The following is a 24126-nucleotide window of genomic DNA, read 5'->3' as shown; positions in this document are numbered from 1 at the left end:
CCTCAAAAAACACAATTTCTTTACAACTGAAGAAAGAAAGACATGGACATCTAGGATGACAAGGGGGTGAGTACATTATCTGTAAATTGTTGTTCTGGAAGTGGACTTCTCCTTTAATATCCTAATGATTTTTGACATTTTTTAAAATTTAAAAAAGGTTTCTATAGCAGGGTTTCCATCCAAAGTTGTGCATTTAACTTATGTGCAAAAATTGGAATATTGCATAAAATATTTGCAAATAAGCACCGTTTCCATCCAACAACTTAGAGAGAACAAAATTGTCACTTCCTGATAAACTGACACTATATATTACTGAGAAAATATATTCATATATAATACATTACTTGCGCCTCAGAACGAGCAGACGAAACACAATAAATGTGATCATTTCTTTTGGAGGTGGATGCCTCCTGTTTGGGAACGCAGTCGTGTAAGACAATGACAGAAATTATACAGAAATACTTTGACAAAAGACTTTGCTCAGGCATTTCAGAATGACCATAAAAACATTTCAGATGCCGTGGAACGAGCAAAGTCACATGACTTTTTTGATGAGTATGGAGTAATGTATTCGGCAAATGCGTTTCCATCTGCCTTTATTCGCATTAACACGTTTTTGCACAAGTCAAAAAACACCTCAAGCGAGCGTAAAAACTTTTTTGGGAATTAAGGGATTTTTATTCGAAGTGTGACATTTCCATCACTTGTTTCTGATGCGATACTTCAAAATGCGCATAAAAACAGGGAGATGGAAACATAGCTTATGTCACAGACAGTTCAGTAAGCTTATAAGTGCAGTGATTTGATTGGCTTTTCGCGCTGTCATAAAACCAATTGGTGAAGTTTAAACCTCTGTTATAGGTTAATGGATGACTGACAGGTGAGTTGGCTTCACTGTTGTGAGATAAAGAGTTTACACTACAAGTGCTGTGTAGTCGCATGCATTTAACTACCTCTAAATATTGGAATGACTGGATCACAAAATGTTCTGAAGTCCATTTACATGTGTATTTATCATTTACAACTTGGAATCATCAGAAACAGATGTTAAACTGGTCTTGGAGAGACCAGCATTCACTGTCATCACACTCTCAGCAAATGTGCACGAGAGACAGACAGAAAGACTTCAGTCAGTGCCATTGTCGGAGCATCAAAGTACCTTTTCACACGTCAGGATGTGTAAAGCCGTAATTGTTTAATTAGCGAAATGCATTCTAGGAGGAAGTGTGCGGATCGCTGACTCATGTTTCCCTGCTCCAAAACAAACAGTCCATGGCGGAGCAGAGTGCTGACGCTGGAATGTTTGGGAATTTTCGGAAGCTGGCTGTCAGGCTACAGTGCTCCTGGAAAATCCTCTTTTATTAAACTGACCATCTCCATCTCACACACATACAACACCTCAACTACTCTGCTTTTGACAAGATGACTTCAAAGAAAAGTTTGAGTGAGTGCAGTCAAAGAGCCAACAGCCATCTGATGAAGTCTTCAAAGCTTTGAATTTTAATGTGAGTGTGTCTAGACTTGTCATGTGTGATGTGTTTTACATTCAAGTAAAAGCTGAATGAGTGTATTTGAATACAACTCTCAACACTTTCACATTGCAGACACTCAAACAATACAACTGCAAGTGAAAGTTTTTTCCCTTTTCACTCACTCACACTCTCTGTTTTGCTGTGTGCACAGTTTTACGACAAAACCCCTCTTTTGTACAGGGCATGAATGAAGGCGCGCGTGTGTGAGAGTGTGTGAGTGAGAGAGAGATTCTTCTCAAGCTAAGTGGCAGGATGCAGGCTACCAGGAAGAGATAAGTGCCTGAATGAAGTGGGCTCCCACATTCGTCACACACACGCGCACATACACACACAGTGAGGGAAATCAGCGTACAAAGAGATGGAAATGTGTTTAGTGCACTCTAATGGCATGAGATAAGCACACGGCCAAATATTCACATTCTGTTTTCCCAAGAACAACAGCAGTAAGATGATCAACCACACAGAGTCATTTCCACCGTACATACACACACATGCAAGGTCACAAGCAATATGTAAACAGATGGATATGAATCTGACACGTATGTAGAGGTGAAATTTACACCCAGCTCCACCACATAATATAACATAAACACAATTACACAGATGAAATATAAGACCGGACTACTGGGAGACTGATATGAGATCCTCCTACACATTAATCTGGCCAGCAGTTCCAATAGTAAAATGTCTGTGTTCAGAGTCCAAAATTAATGCTAAGCACCAAATGTGCATAAAATTGACTTTGGTGAGTAATTAAAACAGGGTAATTGTAATTTTATAAGGGGCTGCAATATATTCTGATTCTGAAAAATGGTAAGATGATACTGATTTGATCATGTCAAGCCAAATTTCCAACTGTTTTAGCGCCAAAAATGCACCTGTGGGAACTTTTGGCGAGATGCGAAATACGTAGCGGCATGTACGTTTCATGACATACTCGATGTGAAATGTCCACTGAGTGGCGCTAAAAGATTTTTTCCCCGGAAGAGATGAACGTACATATGGTGCATTTTATGTGCCGTTGCTTTTGTACGTGTCACCACAGTTCTGACTTGAAATGTTCATTGAGTAGCACTATAACCAATGCTCTCTGATGTTTTAAAATAACGTAGCATCTGCACTACACCTAAACCTACCCGATAGTATGAACAAAAGTGAATGTGATGTAAAAACACAATCGCAAACATGCCATTTTAGCTTGTTTTTCGATCTCTCATCTTTCAGCTCTTTCAGTCATGTTTTTAACAGGATTCGTACCCAAGGATTCCACAACCTAAGTCCATTTCCAAACCAGCTGAGTTGCCGAGCAAGCTTGTTACGTACGGAAAGCGAAAAATATCAATCTGTTATCATAACCGTGTACGAAAACGATTACAAAAAAAACACAATCGCAAGCATGCTGTTTCAGCTTGTTTTTCAATCTCTCATCTTTCAGCTCTTTCATCGCGAGTCTTTTTTATGGTATTTGTACTCAAGGAATTGGTTTGCTTGTTAGATCCGGAAAGTGAAACATATGGAGCAGTAATCATAACTGTGTACAAAAATGATTACAAGTGCTCAAAGTTTTACCGCCTCTAGTGTTCATTTCTGTTGGAAACTGCAATGATATGTAGTTATTGGTACGTATTTAGCATCTTCCCACAGGTACATTTTCATCATGAGATCAGGTAGCAAATTTCTTTGTAAAGCACTTTAATAACACATTATTTCAAAGCAGCTTTACAGAAAAGAATATTCGTTATAGCTTCATGCCTTTTAGTTGCATTTAGCAGATTGGGCGATAATATAGTGTGCATTTTGCAAATATACAAGCAGTTAAGATTTGCCTACGCAATATCAGAGATGTGAGAAAATCTGTAGCAATTTGTCTTTTAACTTTTACCTCAGTTTAAAAATGTAGTATGCTTTTTTCTTCCCAAAACTTCTTGCACTAAGCCACCAAAGCAATTATATTCAGTCCAAAAATATGTGTATTTTTTACATTTTTCGTGATAGGTGCAGTTTCTCAAAGACTCTATCTATCTTGCTAATCTTACTTATTAGCTTATCTTGAGTAAAGCTATGACTTGGCAGTGGTGCTGCTTATCACTAATAATAGGAAAATAAACAGCTAAACAAGTACAACTTGCTCTGTCCATTAAATTTTCACAAATTACTCGTGATTGTCATGCATAGCAAAAAATTCATTTCGGACGCTTTGTGCGAAGACAGCATCTCTTGGAGTACTTCTCTCTCATTAAGCTGCTCTTGTTTACTGGACACTGACTATTATAAACTAGAAGACTATAAACTACAATTCCACAAAATCAACCACTTCCCTCTATAAAAATAATTGGGAAAAAATGACTGTGTAGAAACAGTGAAGAATGAAGTGCAGAAAGTATCTGACAGGAACTGCAAACACTATGAAAAAACAATACAAAGGGGAAAAAGAGGGTAATAGTATAGTGTTAGTTTTAGTGGGTGTTACTTTGATGGATGATCAATTACTGCAATCCTGTGCACATATATTCACCCCTAAAGAATTCTATTTTCTTTTGTATTTCTCTTTACTTCCTATATTACTTTCTTTACCTGGCTTCATTTTTTTTCTGTATTGTATATTTCAGTATTGCAAGTACTGTGTAAACACTTTGGCAATACTGTAAATGCTTTCAATCATGCCAATAAAGCTGTTGACTCCTGCACTGAGAGAGTTGTGTTCGCCCCTTAGTCTGTCCGCATATACCCCCAGTGAACTCCCTCGGGTTTGTTTACGTTTCTCTTGCCTAAACAAGGAGGCGTGGGCTAAATTTGCATAATCAGAAAAGATTGGTTATTCTGTGGCAACAGTGTCGTTAGGTTTACAATGTCTTAAGATAACAGAAGCAGATAACATCGCCTAATGACTGTATAATGTAACTAGCCCTGTAGTGACCCATTGAAACCAATAGAGCTCCTGGTTTCTGTAAACAAGAACAGAAGTCCTAAACAATGCATTTACCTCATTAATGGAGCTAATAGCCTTCTGTTATGTCAACCAAAACAAACCATTAATAGGAACTCATGAAAGTGATACACCTTGAACATACAGAATTAAATGTGCACGCATTTCAGGTTTTGCAACCCTTGGGGTGAAATTTCTAAAACTGTATAATAAATAACTGCAAAACTTAACCAAACCAAACTGCCACAGCAAACCCTTCCATATAGTTAATAAATGGAGTGAATAATATCTACAAATGCAAAAATATGTATTTTAATGGTATGGTCAAAGACGAAATGTCCAAGGATAGGACCTTTTTTTAAAATGTGAAAGCACAAAGTCATCTGTGAGGGTTGTGTTTAGTAAAAGAGGCAGGTTAGAGAGTAGTTTATACAGTATAAAAATATTATGTGTACAGAAGACATGAAAACCCAATGTGTGTGTGTGTGTGTTGTGTCAAATACTTAAGGCCAAGGTTTAATACCGTACGCCTGTAAACAATTAAACTAAATTTGGGCCCATTCATCTGAAAGGCACAGCGGCTCCCCCCATTGACACCTTTCATTTAATTAGCATGGCTATTTCTGCTAAAACATCAACACAGCGGAGATATGCTAATGCAAGGCTACACTGCAAACGCGTTGGTAAAATGCTCCATCAGCTAAGAGAGTGGCTAACGTTAGCATTAGAGAGAGCTGGATCGAACACGCTCAATGACCTGGACAGTTTTTGGACAGTCAGCATTTCACCTGGTATGATGCAAAGATCTTCAAGCACTGTAACGCACTGTAATGCGTATCACTGTGTGGCAACCACATATAAAGTTGTGTAGTTTATGAATAACATCTGTTCCTTTTAATAATAACATCAAGATGTTTTGGAGAAGTGTCCTATCTTGGGGCGTGATGGCAGATTAACCATATCTAAAATATTATCCTAAGTAGTACATTCAATCATTTTGGGTGTACACTGGTATTTATAAGGGAGTTGGGTACATGTTCGTATACATGGTACAGGCTGTTTACAAGCGAATTAGGATCGCCTGTGAATATTTGATGGATATCTGACAGAACTGTGTGTAATAAAGATAAAAAGTGTTTTCTGTCTATTTATTTTAAGTGTGCGCTTAAAGTTTATGTGATGATAATGTTGTCCACCCTCTCCCTGTAGTACTGCTATCAACGAGCCTGTCAAATTTCTAGGCTGAATATTTCAGTTGTAAAAACAGAGGTCCTCCCTATAACCACCAAAGAGTCATACTCCTACATGCATACACCCAAACATAGACGCACTAATCCAAACACACATACACACTGCACGCATACAAACACTCTTGCAATCCCCTCTCAAAACCACTAAGATGCTTTTTTTTCCACTCCCATCAGTAATCCATATTGCTTGTGTGTACAGTATGCGTGCCCTCTGCGTGTGTGCATACATCTGCTTCATGAAAGCCTGGAAACAATGCCAACTCATTGCAGCAGAGAAAGAAATGCTCAGATTTATAGTTCCTGAGTAAACATGATATATACACAAAGGAAAAAGAGAGAGCGAATGTGGAGAGGGAGATTATGTGAGTAAATCTGTGTGTTGGCATTTTTACAAGAGCAATTTTACAAAATATAACTGCAGATGATGCACGTAAATATCTGTTCCGCCTTAGGTGGAGTTTACTTACACATCCAAAAGAGGGGAAAAAAAATCATTATTGGCCTTCTGTATGAAGATGTGTCAACATAAAGATACAAAACACAACCAAAACTGACTATGCAAACATATACAGATGGTCCCTTTCTGTAATCTTTACAGTTTAACCCTCCATTTTACATGAAAAATGTATACTATCTATAATCATTACACTATGTAAACGTAAAACACAAATACAATTATGCACAATGTAAACATATGTGACCCTGGGCCACAAAACCAGTCTTAAGTAGCATGGGTATATTTGTAGCAATAGCCAAAAATACATTGTATGAGTGAAAATTATCGATTTTTCTTTTATGCCAAAAATCATTAAGTAAAGATCATGTTTAATGAAGATATTTTGTAAATGTCCTACTGTAGAAATATCAAAACTTAATTTATGATTAGTAATATGCATTGCTAAGAACTTCACTTGGACAACTTTAAAGGTGTTTTTTCTCAATATTTTGATTTTTTTGCACCCTCAGATTCTAGATTTGCAAATAGTTGTATCTCAGCCAAATAGTGTCATATATTAACATACATCAATGGAAAGCTTATTTGTTCATCTTTCAGGTGATGTATAACTCTCAATTAAAAAAAAAAGACCCTTATGCTTTTTCGGTCCAAGGTCAAATATGAAAGTCACGGACTGTTTGTAATTACTCGTTCCTTTTTCTTACATAACAATTAATTATCCTAATAACATCGTCAATATCTTTTGCATGCCAGCTGTCAGCAGGTGAAGTACTGGACGGAGTGAACTCAGTTTCAACTTCGTCAGATTGATATAATAATTATATAAGAGAGAGTAAATCGTGCAGGCGCGCACTACCTGCACGGACAAACGTGTGTGTGGAAAGCACGGGTTTATGACAGCGGAGCGCACGTGGCCTCGCGAGTCTCGGGATCATCCCGGGAGAAACCGAATTAAAGCGGGCTAGATCATTTCAGCGGGGGAGGAGGGGTCGTGCGAGGCTTGCGAGGGATATTTCTACGTCAAAAAAGATTAAAAAACGAGAGGCGCACCAGAGGACTCGATGCATGACCCGTGCGGGTCTCCGCGTAAAGAGGAAAAAAAGACTAAAGTTTGGGAATATAAACCTCAACAACTCATTCATCCATACGTTTATCACTATAGGTTGGACTTATATGTTTATGCATTGCCCTTTGATCACCTCAAAGAAAGTAAAAGCAACAAAAACGCACAAAACGCCTTACCAGCTTTGCAGGGATCCTTGTAGTCTATCGTTTCTGTTTTCTCCTCTTCATAATAATCGTAAGTGTCATCATAATCTAAGCAGCTGTGCACGGACACTTTGCCCCAAAAAGTCAAGCCGGCCAGCAGGAGTGTGATCCAATGCATTTTACTGGTCAGTGCAGAGTGAAGGTAGTCCATCTGAAGTTTGAATGAGCGCGGATCAGAGTGGAGTGTCTCGTAAGAGTCCGGTAGTGGTGATTTAGCGCTAAACGCGCCGTGTGGACATCATCATCATCATCATCTTCAACTTCATTATCATCATTGGTCCGGTTCGACAGACGGGGCAGGACCGTCAGCGTCGCGGCATCTCAGCTGGACGCCCAAAGCATCGAACCTCTACAACTACAGCAGATACCAGCTCACTTTTCTTTTCTCTTGCACGGTCGGTTTTCCTGAAGAGGCAGAGCTGCAATGAAAGCCAGTCTTTAAATGAAACAAGTAAAGACACTGGTGGCAGGGGGTGAGGCGTGATGTATTTAAATGAAGACGTTTAACATATTTAAATATCTCAGAGCAGGCTTTTACAGAAGCTCAAAATCTAGATAGATAAATAGATACTTTTTTAAGAACAACAGACATACACCTTTCGTGCATTATAAAGACAGGAAACTGATTTACTTTAACAATACCAGCCGAGTTCACCCAAAACGAGCCGGTAGCTGTAAAAGTCACACGTTCACTAAAATTTGAGCAATAAGCCGGCAAAAGCACTGTTTTCCCGTCGCCTATACAAAACTTCAGGATGTAACACAAGTTCCATGTAGGTGAGATCGTATTTAAAAACTGTTATAAATACAATAGTTGCTTTATTAGGAGGTGACAGTAAAAGCGGCTGTGGTGTGACATTTAACAAACCCGTTTAACTCCCCTCATAAAGTAGGTCTGTCTCTCTCTTTCCCTGTCACACACGTCTCTGAACTAAAAGCAGTTTCTCAGTGTGTAATTTGCTGCGTGAGGCTGCTTTAATTTGGTCAGTGTGGACCTCAAAATAGCTGCAGCAGCCTGCTGAAACAAGGAAGAGCTGAGAAACACTAGAAAAAGGCAGACTGTTGGTAATTTATACTTTTGTTCCAATGCACACTCAATTTAGAATACAAACTTCTCGTCACTTAAGTGACTGTCAAAATGCTATCGGACTTCATGAAGCCAGCTTTGAGCTCGTTTATCCACTCACAGGTCTTGACTAATACAATTTACCGGCCGTAACCCCGGGGCCCGGTCTCCTTTAACGCCTATTTACCTCAGGAGAGTTTACTGCGAAGCCGTTCGGTTTAAGTGCGACCGTCACATCTGACAGAACAGTGCGCGCCGCGTCCAAGTACTTAAGCGCAAAGGAGACTCGAACCTTTATCGCGCACTACTTTACAAACATGAAGAATAGACGCGCCGTAGTTTAACACCGTGGCGTCAAACCTTGTTAAAATATGAGAGAGACGGCGCTTACCTCAGAGAATGCCCTCAGGGTCTAGTGTTTTACAGCCTCAAAGCGCAGGCTCATCTTGAGTACTGCCCTCATATTCCCTCTCTCCCTCTCTCCCTCCCTCTCTCTCTCTCTCTCTCTGGAAACACTTCTTCCACCGCCACTGGAATATTAGAGTGCGCTTGCTGACTGGTACCGCTTATTCCAAACGTGCCCATTTCCCTGGAGATTAACGCGTCGCTCTCTCTCTTTCCCTCTCTCTCTCCTGACACACACATACACACAGATTAATTCCCCCCTCCCTCACGGCAAGGTAACTGTGTTGACGTCACGCCATCAATCCATCAAGCTATGCCTCACTTAGCAAAAACTCATGCACTGCACGACAAGAGCACTAGAATTATTGTAAACGGGTTTTAGGTGGTTATAATGATGAATGACTACAGAGTGGACGAATTGCCGCTAACAATCCTGGCAGGAGTCAGAGGGAGTAGTAAACAATTCAGTGCAAAGATGTTCTTGACAGGAGGGGAATCTCCTTGGTTAGGTGGAACAGGGAAGATACTCTTAAGTAAAGTATGTGTGAGTGCATTTTGCCTACATTGTGGGGACCAGTCAAGATGGACATATTATTTGTTTTTCAAGTATTTATTTATAATTATTCATATTATTATTTGTTTGATTACAAAACAGTTTTATTGTGAAATATTGGCCTATTACAATTTTAATATAATTTTTTTATTTTAATATGTAATGTATTCCTGTGAATTGTTAGTTCTTCAGAAATCATTCTAATATGCTGATTTGGTGCTAAATTATTATTGGTGCTCAATTATTAATAATGGTTCTTATCACTGTTGAGAACAATTTTTGCTGCATTTTTGTGAAAATCATGATACATTTTTTTTCTCAAGTTCTTGTGAACTTGACGATTAGAAAGCTGGAGTAATGGTTGTATATAAATGCAGCCTTAGGGAGCGTAAGAGATTTCTTAAAAAAAAAAAAAAAAAAACTCCTTTTTTCACTCGTAAAGAATTTTTTTTTTTTTTAAGATTTATTTTTGGTGCTTTTATGCCTTTATTTAGATAGGACAGTGTAGTTGGACAGGAAGCAAAGTGGAAGAGAGAGAAGGGGGTGGGATCAGGAAAGTCCACAAGCTGGGATTCGAACTCGGGAGACCCACAGCACAACAGCGCTATATGTCAGCGCGTTAACCACGAGGCTATTGGCGTCGACGAAAGTAGGTTTTTTGAGGAAAACATTTTAGGAATTATCTTCATATAGTGGACTTCAATGGTGCCTGTGAGTTTGAATGTCCAAAATGCAGTTTAAATGAAGCTTCAAAGGGCCCTAAAGAAGAAGAAGGGTCTTATCTAGCAAAACGATTGGTCATTTTCTAAAAAAAAAAAAGTTTATACTTCTTAATAGAAGTTTATACTTCTTAACCTCAAATGCTCGTCTTGTCTAACTCTGCGATGTGCATGCATACTCTGTGTAATCCAGCTCAATACAGTTAGGCTATGTCAAAAAACTCCAATCTCATTTTCTCCTCCAACTTCTGGCTATGCTTTTGAGAGCCGACTTGAAAATATCCTTATAAATGGTAAAACATGTTGAAAAATTTGTGACGTGTGGCCAAGGATGGTGTCCCATACTTAGAAATCTGTGCTCTGCATTTATCCCATTCAAGTACACACACACGCACAGCAGTGAGCAGTGAACAAACACCTGGAGCAGTGGGCAGTCATTTTTGCTGTGGTGTCCGGGGAGCAATTGGGGGTTCAGTGCCTTGCTCAAAGGCACCTCAGTCATACCGGAACCGAGACTCAAACCACGGTCCTTTGGGTTACAAGTTCGACTCTCTAACCCAGGGGTGCTCAAACTTGGTCCTGGAGGGCTGATGCCCAAGGGTTAAGTTTACCAAATATCCTCTGCCATAAATGCCCCCTCTAATACAGTGAAACCAAGGGGCCGTTTACACAACGTTTTCAGCCAAAAACTGGAAACTATGCGATTTGCCTGTTCATTTACACAAAAAAAGGTGTTTTGGGGACTGAAAATGCAAAATTGTGCAAGTTTTTGAAAATGCCACCATTATCATTTCCATGTAAACACCCAATACAGGATTCTTAAAAAAAAGGTGACGTCATTCGTGTGTGTAGTACATGTTAGGTATGTAGACATGCGCAGTATGTGCCGATTTTAAAGGCAAGCAACTACTGGCCTGGCATACGTAATACAGCATTTTTGACAGTTTTCGCGGATATGTGTAAATGTGAAATAAATGTTAAATGTGTTTTAAAAACATTGTCGTAACTTTTTAAAAACACAAGGGAAAAACTTTTCAGTTTTTGACTACATTGTTGTCCAAGTGTGTGTGTGTGTGTGTATGTAGTGATTTCATAATTACACTCAATATTTTTCCAATCCAGTACATGTCAGCAGCTAAATACTGCATTTGATGAGACTTTCCATTAAAATAAATAACCCAATTAAAAGTGAGCAATCAACTCAGACTTTTAAAGAACGTGCTACTATCATGAGTTCTTATGGAAATCACCACATCTTAGTAAACCAATTAGACTAAACATTTATGACCAGGTAAGGCGCAGATTCCACTGCCCCCTGTACATACCACTAGAAGAGTAGGTTATGAGCTCTTAAACCTAAAATGTTTGAATTGCTCTACTGTAATCTAAATGCGGGTCTTACACTGCCAGTACTCCGACACTAATCAGAGGTCTGCTCCAGGACTTTAATGGAAGATATTTGATCCACAGTAACCTCAGCAGCAATCCAATGTTCATTGGGATGGACGTGTAAGTAAGAAAATGAATTGAATAAAGAGGTGTTTAGAATGGAGCTGCCAGACTGACTGACATAGGCTGCAGTTTGACTTGTCTTTGAATCTATCTTTGGATCAACTTTCTCATAAATTAACAAATCTCAAGTTCTCATGATCAACAAATCTCATAAGCTACATTCGAAATATTGTTAGAAATGTAATTGTTATTGATTTACCTCTGAAAAAAAAAATAAATAGCCAAAAAAAAAAAAAAAAAAAAAAAAAAGCGGATGTACGGAAAATCTTAATAGTTCAATATAACCCTTCTAATTAAATTATATATTACTGTGTTTTGGTAGTGACAAACTTGGGGAGAGAACAAATATTCCAAAACTTTCTGAAAATACAATATGAGACTTAACTGCATAATTACTAGAAATGTGTACCTTGGATATTATACAATTTGCATACATACAAATTTTTTGGAAAAAGGTCTTTTTTTCAAGACGTTTCCAACTCTGACTTTGGACCAGTTCTGTGGGAATGGCTCATATATGCATGGTCCTCAAACCTTTCAGAAGAGTGAATCCTATTTTTGTGCCAATTGGTGTTATGCAACTTTTTAATGCATTTAACACTTTGTGGGTGTTTGTCGCCTGAGTGTGTATGTAGTATTTTTATTACATTACTTACTAAGAGGAAGGCATAGACCGCTTCAGTGCGAGAGGTGAAGTCTGGTACACACTGTACGTGTAAGCGTGGAGTGAGAGACTGTGCCCTTTGACCCCGTGTGTGACCTCAGTTCTGGAGTGTAGTAGAGTCCTTCTGTGAGTAAACACACACTCAGCCAACGGGAAGAGAGGATTTCCTCTGTTTAAACACTGTGTGTGTGAGAGTGTGTGTGTTCCAAGAGTGAGGAGACAGAAGCAAGGTCAGAGAAATGGATGTACTGAGATTTCAAAATTTTACTGTTATTCTCTTTGCATTAAAAACCTCTAAAAGGCTGATTAAATAACATTTCTTGCTATTTCGTACAGAAATACTTTATAATAAAATCCATTTCCACTCACACCTACAAAGGATGGTGAGAATATGAAATAGGCAGACCAGTAGACAAGAAGCAGCAGTGGAATGAAAAGAAAACACATAAAGGCTTGGGGTTTACCATGAACACAATGCAAACTGTTTGAACAGAACTTAATTCAGCAATTGTTTATATTTTAATTTGAATATAAACCAGTGCAATTAGAGGTTTTCAAAGAAACAGAACAGCTGCAGAAGAAGAGATAGAAAAATATGCACTTGTAAAATGTGTGCTTGTACAGAAATGTACATTTACAATTACATGAGGTACACAGTCGAGTAATTTCTGAAAGGAGCTGAGCTTTCAACCCTGTACTAGCACACGGAAATCACCATGCTGTGATTTTCCTTGAGTAAAGAGTGTATGTGTGTGTCAGGAACTGGTGTCTCTTTGAGTCTGTGTCTCTGGCTGTGTGAGATATGTTTCCTCTCCAGAGTGGAAGTGCATTATGATCAGCTTTAGGGAGTGTGTGTGTGTGTGTATACGTGTGTGGACATTTCTGCAAGCACTTTGTGATTGAATGAAATCCTAATCTAACATACAGCATAAAAGAAAGTAATTTAAAACAAAATGACTGAATTTAATGACTAAATGTCATTAAATATGTTCATTCAGCTTATTATTACACAATATCATTCCCATGCTAAATTTTTATTTCATAATGGGTGTGTGTGTGTGTGTAACTCACGGGGTCATTTGCAGACCCTTGCATTTTTTCTCTCCCTCCATCACCTCGCTATGAAGGTGTGGACTACTCCAGATAAGATAAGAGCCATGCGGACCAAACCACTCGGGCTTTGCGGACAGGGGAAGATTGGACAGCTGAGGTGGCAGCGCCAACAGGAAATGGCCCCCTTTGAAACAGGAAAAGGACGTGAAGAGTGTTTGTCAAAGGATACTGAAAGGATTGTTACATCAACTTAAGGAGCTTCTGAGTGTTTAGGTTGGTGTTTGTGTGTGTGTCTGTGTGTACTTGTTTCAGTACTTGTAAAGGCCAGATTTCTGCGAATACAGTCTTTATTATAAAAGGACTAACTAACATCTTATTTCACATCTAAAATGCAAAAAAGTATACGATTGCATATGCAGACACACACCAAGACCCCAACCAGACTTTATTCTGTAACTCTGTCACAGTATAGTACGAACAGAAAAAGACCTGGATGCCCACTGTGAGTGACCTTCACCCTAGTGTCTGTTTTAATCTTTAATAATAAGGAGTAAAAATAGCCAGGATCTTAATGAGACAGGCCTTCATTTCCATTTGTCTTGCCATACAGTAATTCGCAACAAAACCACAGCCATTGTCTAATCAAGGGGGTCAAGCTTTTGCTGGTTAGCATGGGCAGGTCAGCCCTGCTAAACATGTAAAGTTACACAAAAAGCATGTTTTTCTATGTGCGTGGCTATTTAAAAGAAGCTATTAAAATTTAAAAATGAGGCAAGCAAAATAAATCACAAATGGTTCATATTACAGATAACATAGTAGATTTTTTTTTTTCATTTTAACTACACTTGTGCCACAGTTTCTTCAGAAATGGATCAATGCAGATGTTACTGGGGAAGACAGTTACCCATTAATTGCAGCAAAATTCATTTTTCAGCTGCACACCCATAGAAACCAAGTAGTGCCTTGATAAATATGATCAAAAACCATTATTACACATATAATACAGTTTTTTTTACAATGTCTTGATAAATGTTTATTTTATATTATAGTTATTATTATTATTTTTTTTTTTAATCTATTACTTGCCATTTAATAGTATTTTTAATTGTGATTTGTTATAGTTATATTGTGTATTTCCTTTGCTTTTCATAACTTGTTTTGTGTATAATGATTTGCCAATATTGTATATGGGCCATTCTACAGAATTGGTCCAAATCACTGTCCCACAACCAAGGGTGCGTCCAGGGTGGAGACGATGGAGGAAGGAGCCAAGGAGGAAACAGGAGGAACTAGGGTGGACCAGATGGAGGGAGGAGCCGGAGTGGGGCGACAGGAGGGACTCAGGAGGAGGATCTGGAGGGCCGCGGTGGAGCTGATGCCGGCGGCGACCGACGTGGATCCAGGAGGCCGCGGTGGAGCCGGAGCATCAGAGGACCGAGGTGGAGCCGGAGGGACGGAGGGACCAGGCGAAGCCGGAGGAGTGGATGCCAGACCAAGGCAGAGCCGGAGGGACGAGGGAGCCCTGTGAAGCCAGTGGACTGCCAGACCACAGCAGAGAGGAGGGAGCTAGGAGCCATGGTGGAGCTGCTGGGTCGATGGGCTGAGGATGAGCCCTTGGGGACTGAAACCCTTTCTAGACAGGACTTAGGAACAGAGTCTTTTTTTGGGTTGGACTTGGAAACTGAGTCTTTCTCAGGGCTTGACTTGGAAACAGGAGCCCTCTCTGGGCTAAACTCCGGAACGGGAGCCACCTCTAGGCTGGACATGGAAAGCGGAAACCCTCTCTGGGCAGGACGTGGGAACCGCAGCCCACTCTGGGCTGGACGCGGGAACAGGGGTGACAGAGAGTTCCAAAAAAGAAGGGAGGAGAGGGGGCAGGTCAGCATCCCAGTCTATAAGATCCTCCTGCGCAGTCCTTATACCCAGGTCCATTAAAAGCTCACCCTCAGAAGAGGCACAAATACATGTACATAACTTGTAGACCCGATAGGGGAGAAATAAATGGCTCAGGCTGATGCTTCGCACCACGGGGAGATGGTGGGCTGGGCACTGGGTCGGGAATGGAACTGGCGAGTTTTTCCGGAAAACAGGCAGGGAACAGAGATCCATTTCTTGCCAGTGTCCACTCAACAAAGACAGCAAAGAACGCACAGAACGCACCGTCCGGGTAGGTGGTGTGGTTTGCGAGGACCAGGAACAGTCTGTAAGTGGTCTTCGAGTGGTATTCCGGGGGAAAGGAGGAGATCCATGAGGGGAACACTATGGAAACAAAAAACTGTGCAAAAACGGGAAACAAAAACGGAGGGAAGACACAAAGTTTTCTGACTTCTTTCATGTAACGGCGTTTAGGAAGCATGCAGGAGGCACGAATAAACGTAAACAGTCTTTAATAACAGAAACGCAGGGGTAAATCCACAGGAGTACAGGAGAGGCACAAACACACATACATAACTGGTAGACCCGACAGGGGGAGAAATGAACAAACAGGAACTTATATACAAAGGGTAACTGGGAAACAAAGGTGCATTGGATTCTAACCAAACGAGGACAGGAACATGACCATATAAAATATATTTACAAAAATATATTTACAATGTAGATGTAAGCAAAAACTCATTTTTTTCAAGACATTTCCAACTCTGACTTTGGACCAATTCTGTAGAATGGCCCACATAAACACAATCAAGTCAATAAATGACACATTTTTGGCAGGCTTCTAAAAGCAGTACGTAAATTACACATTATTTTTATTCTCTCACATTCATAATAATCTACATTCACATTACTTTTGTATCTTTATTTTGTCATTCTCTCTCTTTCATTTCTAAACCTCAACACTCTCATCTCAGGAGAACTATTCATCGATTTTTCTCAGAATGAAATGGACGGATTGACAGAGGACAAGAAGAAAAGGTGGTAGCTTGTCCTTCAACTGAGGGTGTGAACAGCTGGATCAATATTAAAGAAGAAAACTTCCTGTGCGCTTCTTTCCAAGTACATCATTGTACACTTCAAATCACAGTGCACCACAATTTTATTTTTTGGTAGAATCGCTGCCATAAAATCATTTTTTAGAGACATATACATATGTTTTATTATATTTATATTTATTATATTTTATATCTTAGTATTTGGTTGCTGCTGTTCTTGTCATGAGGTTCCGAATTGATAACCTAAGATTTTGCAGACTGTATGTTTGGATTAGTAAGTGAAAATGTGAAAAACGTGTGAGCGTGTGTTTGAGTGTATGTGCCTGTATGTGCCTGGGGTACTGACCTATCACACGCGTCTCTGATTGGCTGTGGCAGGGTTCTGCCGGGGTCTGTGTGAGGTGTCTGTAGAGGTGACTGCTCATCTCTGTGATTGGCTGATCCCTAGCAGCAGCTGTTCTAATACATAAAACTCAAAGTCCAACAGCCAGCATTAAAACGCCTCCAGGGCATCTGTTTGTCAGACACCACCGCAGCCAGCAGGGAAACTGAGGGTTGGTGTGCTGGAGTACACACACACACACACACACACACAGAGAAAGAGAGTTATCACTGTATTCAGGATGTGACTTTCATTACAAAGACAAAGAACAAGAGGTTACACTGTGCTATTTAAATACAAGGAGAGATGCAGGATCATGACAAAGAAGATAAAACTGAACAAAAAGTATCAAAAGAAAGTGAAAGAGGTAAAGGAACACACACAAACACACACACTCTCTCTCACACACACAAACTTAATTTAATTCCCTGCTGGATTCCCCTACAGCAGCCCAGCATGTATCATGATTAATAGATATAGTTTAGAAGTGTTTCATGGGTAATTGCTGCTTAGCTTGAGTCAGTCACACGCACAGGTCAAAGAAGAGATTATAACACACACACCAACAATGTAGCCAAGAATGCCCAACTTTAGACTACACTCAGATATTGGTACAACTAAACTAGATTTTTTTTTTTTTTACATTCTGTATATGAAGAAAATGTGAGTGGTCCCAAACTCACTGACCTAATCCTATTGTGTTGCTATGCAGTTTCTATGGTATTCTGAGTGTTTTTAGTAAGCTACTATGTGGTTGCTGTAGTGTTCTGGGTGGTTGCTTATTGGCTCATTATAATCCATCAGTCTCCAGTGTTCAGATCCCTATATGGACTGGGGATCTTCTTCAATGCAAATCTTTAGGAATTTTTAGCCAGTTTTATTGCCCACAAAGGTAACATATCATGAAAATCTGACTTTTTCCATGTTTAAGTGCTACAATCAGTTCCCTAGTGAATCTACCAACCCAAAAAAAAGTGAAAAAGGACAACCCATTTGTTTTGGTAAGCCTTTCTCTGCAAGTATGCGAAAAAACGAGCGGGTCAGATTTCGCTCCCCTCGTGACGTAGTAAGGGGATCTTATTATAATTACTGCCCCTTAATCTGCACGTTTCCACCCACGGCGGAAAACATCAAAAAACGTTTTTGCAAGCGACAACGATGTACCAGTTCTAACATCATGGTAAAAGTTTGAGCAAAGCATGCTAACAGTTCTGTTGATGGCTGCACAGATGAGCACAGAACACTATTTAGAGTCCCAGCCTCAGAGGTGACAACAGAGAGGTGGATTAATTTATTTATTTACTGTATATTACAGTACTGACACACAGATCTAATATAAACATTTCTTTCCCAGCTGTTTACCTTTACAGACATAACCAACTGTTTTTGTAACTTGTGTGTTTTTAACATAAACTCGTGTATTTGACAGTTTAAGCGCAATAAGAGTTAATAGACTTAGTTTAGTACTCACATGCCATGTGACAGCCGCTTTCTGTGTGTGTGCTTTGTATGCGCAAAGAAAACCCTATATCAGAAGTTTAAACTGTTATGTCTTTAAAACCAGTGTTGCTAAGTCTGTGGCTTTCCCACAGAGTTGAACTATTTTTACATTGTTGCCACAGGTAGTTTTTGATGTCCACAGGTTGAAGCGACCCTATAACGTCTTATTTAACCCCTGAAATGCGAATTTACTAGGGGAACTCCAACAAGAAAACGTGTTATCCCCCGGAACGCAGTTTTTAATGGGGGACCCCCCTTGAAACGTAATCGGGCTAGTTTTGAGTAACAACTGGGTGGGTTTTGTTATGAAAACCTGGCAACCCTGTTTAAAACGTATGATTTCAGCGCAACAGACATGATAATCAAAAATTAACAGATGTTTTTTTTTTAGCAAAGTAACTGAGGTACAAGCTGTAAAGGTGCAGCTCTTTTCTGGAAAAGGGGGCGGAGAGCAGCAGCTCATTTGCATTTAAAGAACCATGCATGAAAACAGTGTGTTTCTGCTTCCATTTAAAATAGGCATTTTCAAAATTATATATTAAATGATCTGTGGGGTATTTTGAGCTGCAACTTCAGAGACACATCCTGGGGATGCCTAAGACTTATACTACATATTGTAAAAAGGGGTATAATTAGTCTCCTTTAATCTAAATATTTATTTTATTTTCTCCAGTTGATTGCTTTTCCTGTTCATGATACTCTGTAAATAGATCCTGCGTTCTAAAAAGGATTTTTTTTTTAATCTAGGTCCAGCTAAATAAAAAAAAAAAAAAACCATTTTTTATTATTTTATTAAAAATAATAATAGCAGTGATAATTGTCACCACCATTATTTTATTTCATTTTATTTTATATTGGAAAAATAATAATAATGATATGTCACCACCATTTATTATTTTTATTATATTTTATTTTGAAAAAATAACAATAGTGATACTTGTTACCGCTATAGAGAATGCCAAAGCCTGTAAGACAAAAAGACACTATCAAAGAATACAGGATGATCACATTCCATTATTACCATCACAATACAAATACTGGACCCAGTGACCCTTTTCAGCACCCCTCCACCACCCCCACCCCCCTATCTCTATCTCTCTCTCTCTCACACACATACACACACTTATACATACAATAACACCCCACAGACACACTCTCATACACAAACATTAACATACACTAGTTCAAACACACAGAAACTCACAAACATTGCCTAATTGTGATTTTCTCTCATTATTCTTTCTTTGTACACACACACACACGCATGCACGCACAGATTAGGACGGTGTTCACAGCCCAGTGATAGAAGGATATTTGGAGAAAGAAGAGAAGGTTAGGCCACCCAGAAGTACAAAAGAAAAATACAGGAGGGAAGCGGACAGAGAAGAGGATTTGAAACAGGTTTTAAATCAAAGCAACGCTGCCTCACTAACACGCACAAATATCCTTTTCTCCCATACACACTTGAATGTAGCATGTGACCATGTCTATCTCATGTCTTTTTCAGTCCTGATCCCTGAATTTCTCTTTTGTGTTCTGCGATTCGAACTTTTGTTTCATTTTCAGAGAGTTTATGTGTCTGTTATCCATTTAGCACCACAGCAGAGATCCTGCTTTTAACATTTTAGACCTTTAGGTTCATAATGTGGTCACCTTAAGAGTATTAGCCATCGCGTATTGACTTATAATGAGGTGAAACAACATTCTGTATCAGTTCACATGTTAGAATTAGTCTCAATTACATATAAGTGTGTGGAATATAAGTAGCCTACATTTAAATGATACATATGTAGTTTTATACATTAGAGCTGATTTAAGAAGTTCTAAGAACTTTTACTCCCATAAGTTATCATTCCTTGTCTATTTAGCCGACATTTACCATAAAATGTTTCAACAGCGCCCTCTGTTGATGATCACAAGAAATGTCTAGTAATGGTTTCACAGTGATGCAACTTCAATCATTCCATATAATTTTTTAAATTGCAATATTTATACATGTATTGCACTTGTTCCATTTCCATATAGGCCTAATCTTTTCACATGGCCATGTCTGAAAGAACAACAACAACAACAACAGAACTTTGAGGAAAAAGGCAGAGGGAGAAACAATCAGAAAGAAAGTGACCAACGTGCCAAAGTAAGCTAAGACTCCAAAACATACTCAAGTGCAAAAGTAATTGGCCATCTGTGAAAACTTTGTGCTGTTGTTTAATGCATTCAATTAGATATCGGTGTCAGCTCTCGTGGGAGGCTGGAGCGCATGTGTATTTTTAGCTCTAATTAAACACATATCAATGCTATTCTCACCCCTCTCGCCGGGAAGTAATGAGAGAAGCGGACCTTAGAGACATAGTATTGCTGTTTTAGGCATTCTGAGATCCCTTTGGGCCAACAGGAGAACTGCCATACAGTTGCTGTCTCCTCTCTGATCAATAGTATTGATCAGGATAATGCTAATAGGCAAGGAATGAATAATGGGTGAGACTGCTTGGATCTGCCATGCCAGCAACTATACAGAATAGAGCTAAATAGCGTGCCTACACAACTTTACATCACTGCAGAACTTTGTGAATAGAAGTAAAGAGTGGCAGAATTCAGTTTTAAAACTTTACCTTTACTGAACTTACGTAAACTTAAGAACTTTGTTCACAAACTTGCTTAATCTCACTGACATTACAACAACCTGAGACTTAAAGGAATAGGTCACCCAAAATTGTACTCACCCTCAGTCCACTCAAGATGTGAATGAGTTTGTTTCTTCATCAAAACATATTTGGAGAATTACATCACTTGCTCACCAACGGATCCTCTGTAGTCAATGGGTGCCGACAGAATGAGAGACCAAACAGCTGCTAAAAACATCTTGTAACGTAAAAAGCTGTGTTTGTAAGAAACAAATCCATCAAGGCATTTTAACTTTAAATCATCGCTTCTCACCAAAATATGAGACCATTATAATGCTTCTGCCATGAAAAATAAATAAATAAATAAATAAATAAATAAATAAATCCCCTGTTGTCATTTTGATATATATACGTAAATAGGGCTGGCCGACATGGCCAAAAAATTATCACAATAATTTTTTTTTGATCATTCATCAGTGAGTAAAAGCATCGGCTCTAGTAAGTTCGCTCTAGTTATATACATAAGTTGTTGCACTATGACCAATTTGATCCTAAGGAATCAACATGTTTTTGACAATTATACATTAAAAGATCAATACTCAAGAATTTTCATGTATTAATTGCTTTTTTACTGCCAATGTGAGAACAGCTTGTAACAAAACATTCAAAACAAAAAAACGAGACCTTCCCTGACTTCCTAGGTTGTCAATGGTGCTACGTAAATTACTTAAAAAGCGTAGTCTGTTACTGATTACAAATTACATATTGAAAACTGTAGTCAGTAATGTAATCAAAATTAGCTACTCATTTTAGGTATGTGTTCTGACTACTTTGGATGACTTTTAGATTACTTTTGGCATAACTTGTTTATGTCAAAGGGATTATTGTTATTAAAAAAGACAATAAAATGTAATTTCATTAACCGACATCAGAGAACAAAAGACTTTTTTTTATGTGCAAGACTCTGGATGTTTTTGCTAGGAAAACCAAAAGTATGTGATGCTTACACACATGAAATAATTGCTTACAGTGCTCAGGATAGTGCTGAAAGGGTTTTCTCTACAGAGGGTTTGCACTTATGTTACAATTTGGTCAGTTACCTGGCCATATTAGCGATACTCAGATGTAAACAACAGCATGGATTGCACAGTTAATGTACTACTGAATATGTTGTTTTGCTAATTTATGATGTCTAAACTGTGGGGAAAAAAACCATGTGGAAGCTGCTAAATCATATGTGAACCTGAACCACAAAACCAGTCTTAAGTCAATGGGGTATATTTGTAGCAATAGCCAAAAAAACATTGTATGGGTCAAAATTATAGATTTTTCTTTTATGCCAAAAATCATTAGGAAATTCAATGAAAAGATCATGTTCCATGAAGATATTTTGTAAAATTCCTACTGTAAATGTATAAAAACTGAATTTTTGATTAGTAATATTCATTATTAAGAACTTCATTTTTTAAGGCACTTTCTCAATATTTTGATTGTTTTGCACCCTCAGATTCCAGATATTCAATTAGTTATATCTCAGCCAAATCTCTTGTCCTATTCTAACAAACAATGCATCAACAGAAAGCTTATTTATTCAGCTTTCATATGATGTATAAATCTCAATTTCGAAAAATTGACCCTTATGACTGGTTTTGTGGTCCATGGTCACATATAGAGAAGGACTTACTAAGCAAGAAAGGGTGCAATACTAGGCAAACTAAAGTTAATAGATGATAAAGACACGTACCAGCAGTATTAATCACCTACCTGACTGGCAACGATAAGAGCACGCACAAATGTTTTCAAGATACTTGTTCAGTTGGGCCAGCCACAAATGCCTTTTGTTCCTCAGACAGTTTTTTTGCACTCTTCTCCCTGATTTGTTATAACTTTTGGCAGTCTATAGTACTCCAAATGTTTTTTCGTGGTCCGACTGATTAGTACATCCCAAAACATGACATTAATTAACCATTTTCAGCAGCAATAATCAGCCAAATACGCGAGTTTCATTTGGTTCAGTGGCATTGTTTACGTTCTGTGCCGCCAATATGGCCGACTGATGATGCCTCCTTAAAACACTCTATTATAATATAAATGTGAAATGCAAAGGAAAGTGATTCATTCAAACTACAGTTTTACAAGATCTATACGGTCTATTGTCTCAAAAATACTTTATAATCAAACTATTATAAGAGTGTAATTTTAATTACCTTATGTGTTGACAGTGAATTGGAGAGCTGGTGCAAACATACCCACCTTGCTGTGATTAGATGCACTCTTAACTAATGTTTTCTCACCTCTGTCATTTTTGTTGTGGGTTTATTTTGTTACTGAAAGGAAAGCGCCCAGCACATATTTTCATATTCATCTAAAAGTTGCTCTCAGCAGCGTGGACGGCGTCTGGATATTTGTTAACAGTATATTGCTGCAAAACTATTTCCAAATTCGTTTAACTTCTAAAAACTAAACGGAACTTCACCGTGAATATATACGGACTTTAATCACATCGCCTTATGATAGTCACTTCATGGGCATTTTACCGTTTCATTTGAGAAAAATTACCGTCATATCATAGACACAAACAAAACGCTTCATGGCAACACGTCAAAATAAAAGTTCGATTTAAAGTGAAGAAATTGTGATAGAAATTACTGTTGTAAGTAGAATGTAAGTTTATAAATTATTATTATAATTAATTTAATAATAATAATAATAATAATAATAATAATGAATAATAATTGTGCAGCACTTTATTTGTTTTCATTAAAAGAAAATTTAACGTTTTATGCCTTCATCTGATTACCAGAAAAATTTAAATACATAATACATATTTTCGGAGAATTTTTTTTTTCGGGCACTAAAAAGTTTGTTTTTCCGTTTAATTACAGATGCTTTCGATGAAATATGTAAAATTCGATTTTAAAATGTAATTAAACCATTAAAATGGAATGAAGAAAAATTAAAACTTGGTTAAAAATATAATGATAATATTATAAATAATAACATCATTATTTTTATGATTTCAATCAATTAGACATGCTTTTCGACTAATAACATTTAATTTAACCATTATACAGAGTCCAGAAAAAAAATAAATAAAATGGATTTCATAAGGCCCTACGTTCAGTCTCTAAGTTACTTGCACCAGCAATAAGATGCTGGCTGCAGTTCACTTAGCGACCACTAGTGTCGCTTACAACAAGGGTTTCTTAATTTTACATACTGTACCTATGGATTCCCTTTAATAACTTTAACTTGTGTGTGTTGACTGAGCATGAGTATATTGA

The 24126-nt window shown here is 38.3% G+C and overlaps 1 protein-coding gene across 1 annotated transcript in view; it reads right to left on the bottom strand.

Moving 5' to 3' along the window:
- tll1 (tolloid-like 1) overlaps positions 1 to 8977 on the bottom strand; it is a 47191-nt gene extending 38214 nt beyond the window's left edge. Inside the window, exons 1-2 of the mRNA XM_051114810.1 lie at positions 8892 to 8977; positions 7408 to 7853 (exon numbers count right to left, since the gene is read on the bottom strand). Coding sequence (XP_050970767.1) covers positions 7408 to 7585 — 178 coding nt within the window. The 5' untranslated portion in view covers positions 7586 to 7853; positions 8892 to 8977. The remainder of the gene's footprint in view (positions 1 to 7407; positions 7854 to 8891) is intronic.
- Positions 8978 to 24126: the final 15149 nt, after the last annotated feature.

Source organism: Labeo rohita, chromosome 1 (genome assembly GCF_022985175.1).
Source record: "Labeo rohita strain BAU-BD-2019 chromosome 1, IGBB_LRoh.1.0, whole genome shotgun sequence".
Lineage (NCBI taxonomy): Eukaryota > Metazoa > Chordata > Actinopteri > Cypriniformes > Cyprinidae > Labeo > Labeo rohita.
The sequence above is the reverse complement of the archived record's forward strand: the minus strand, read 5'-3'. Positions and strand labels throughout refer to the sequence as shown.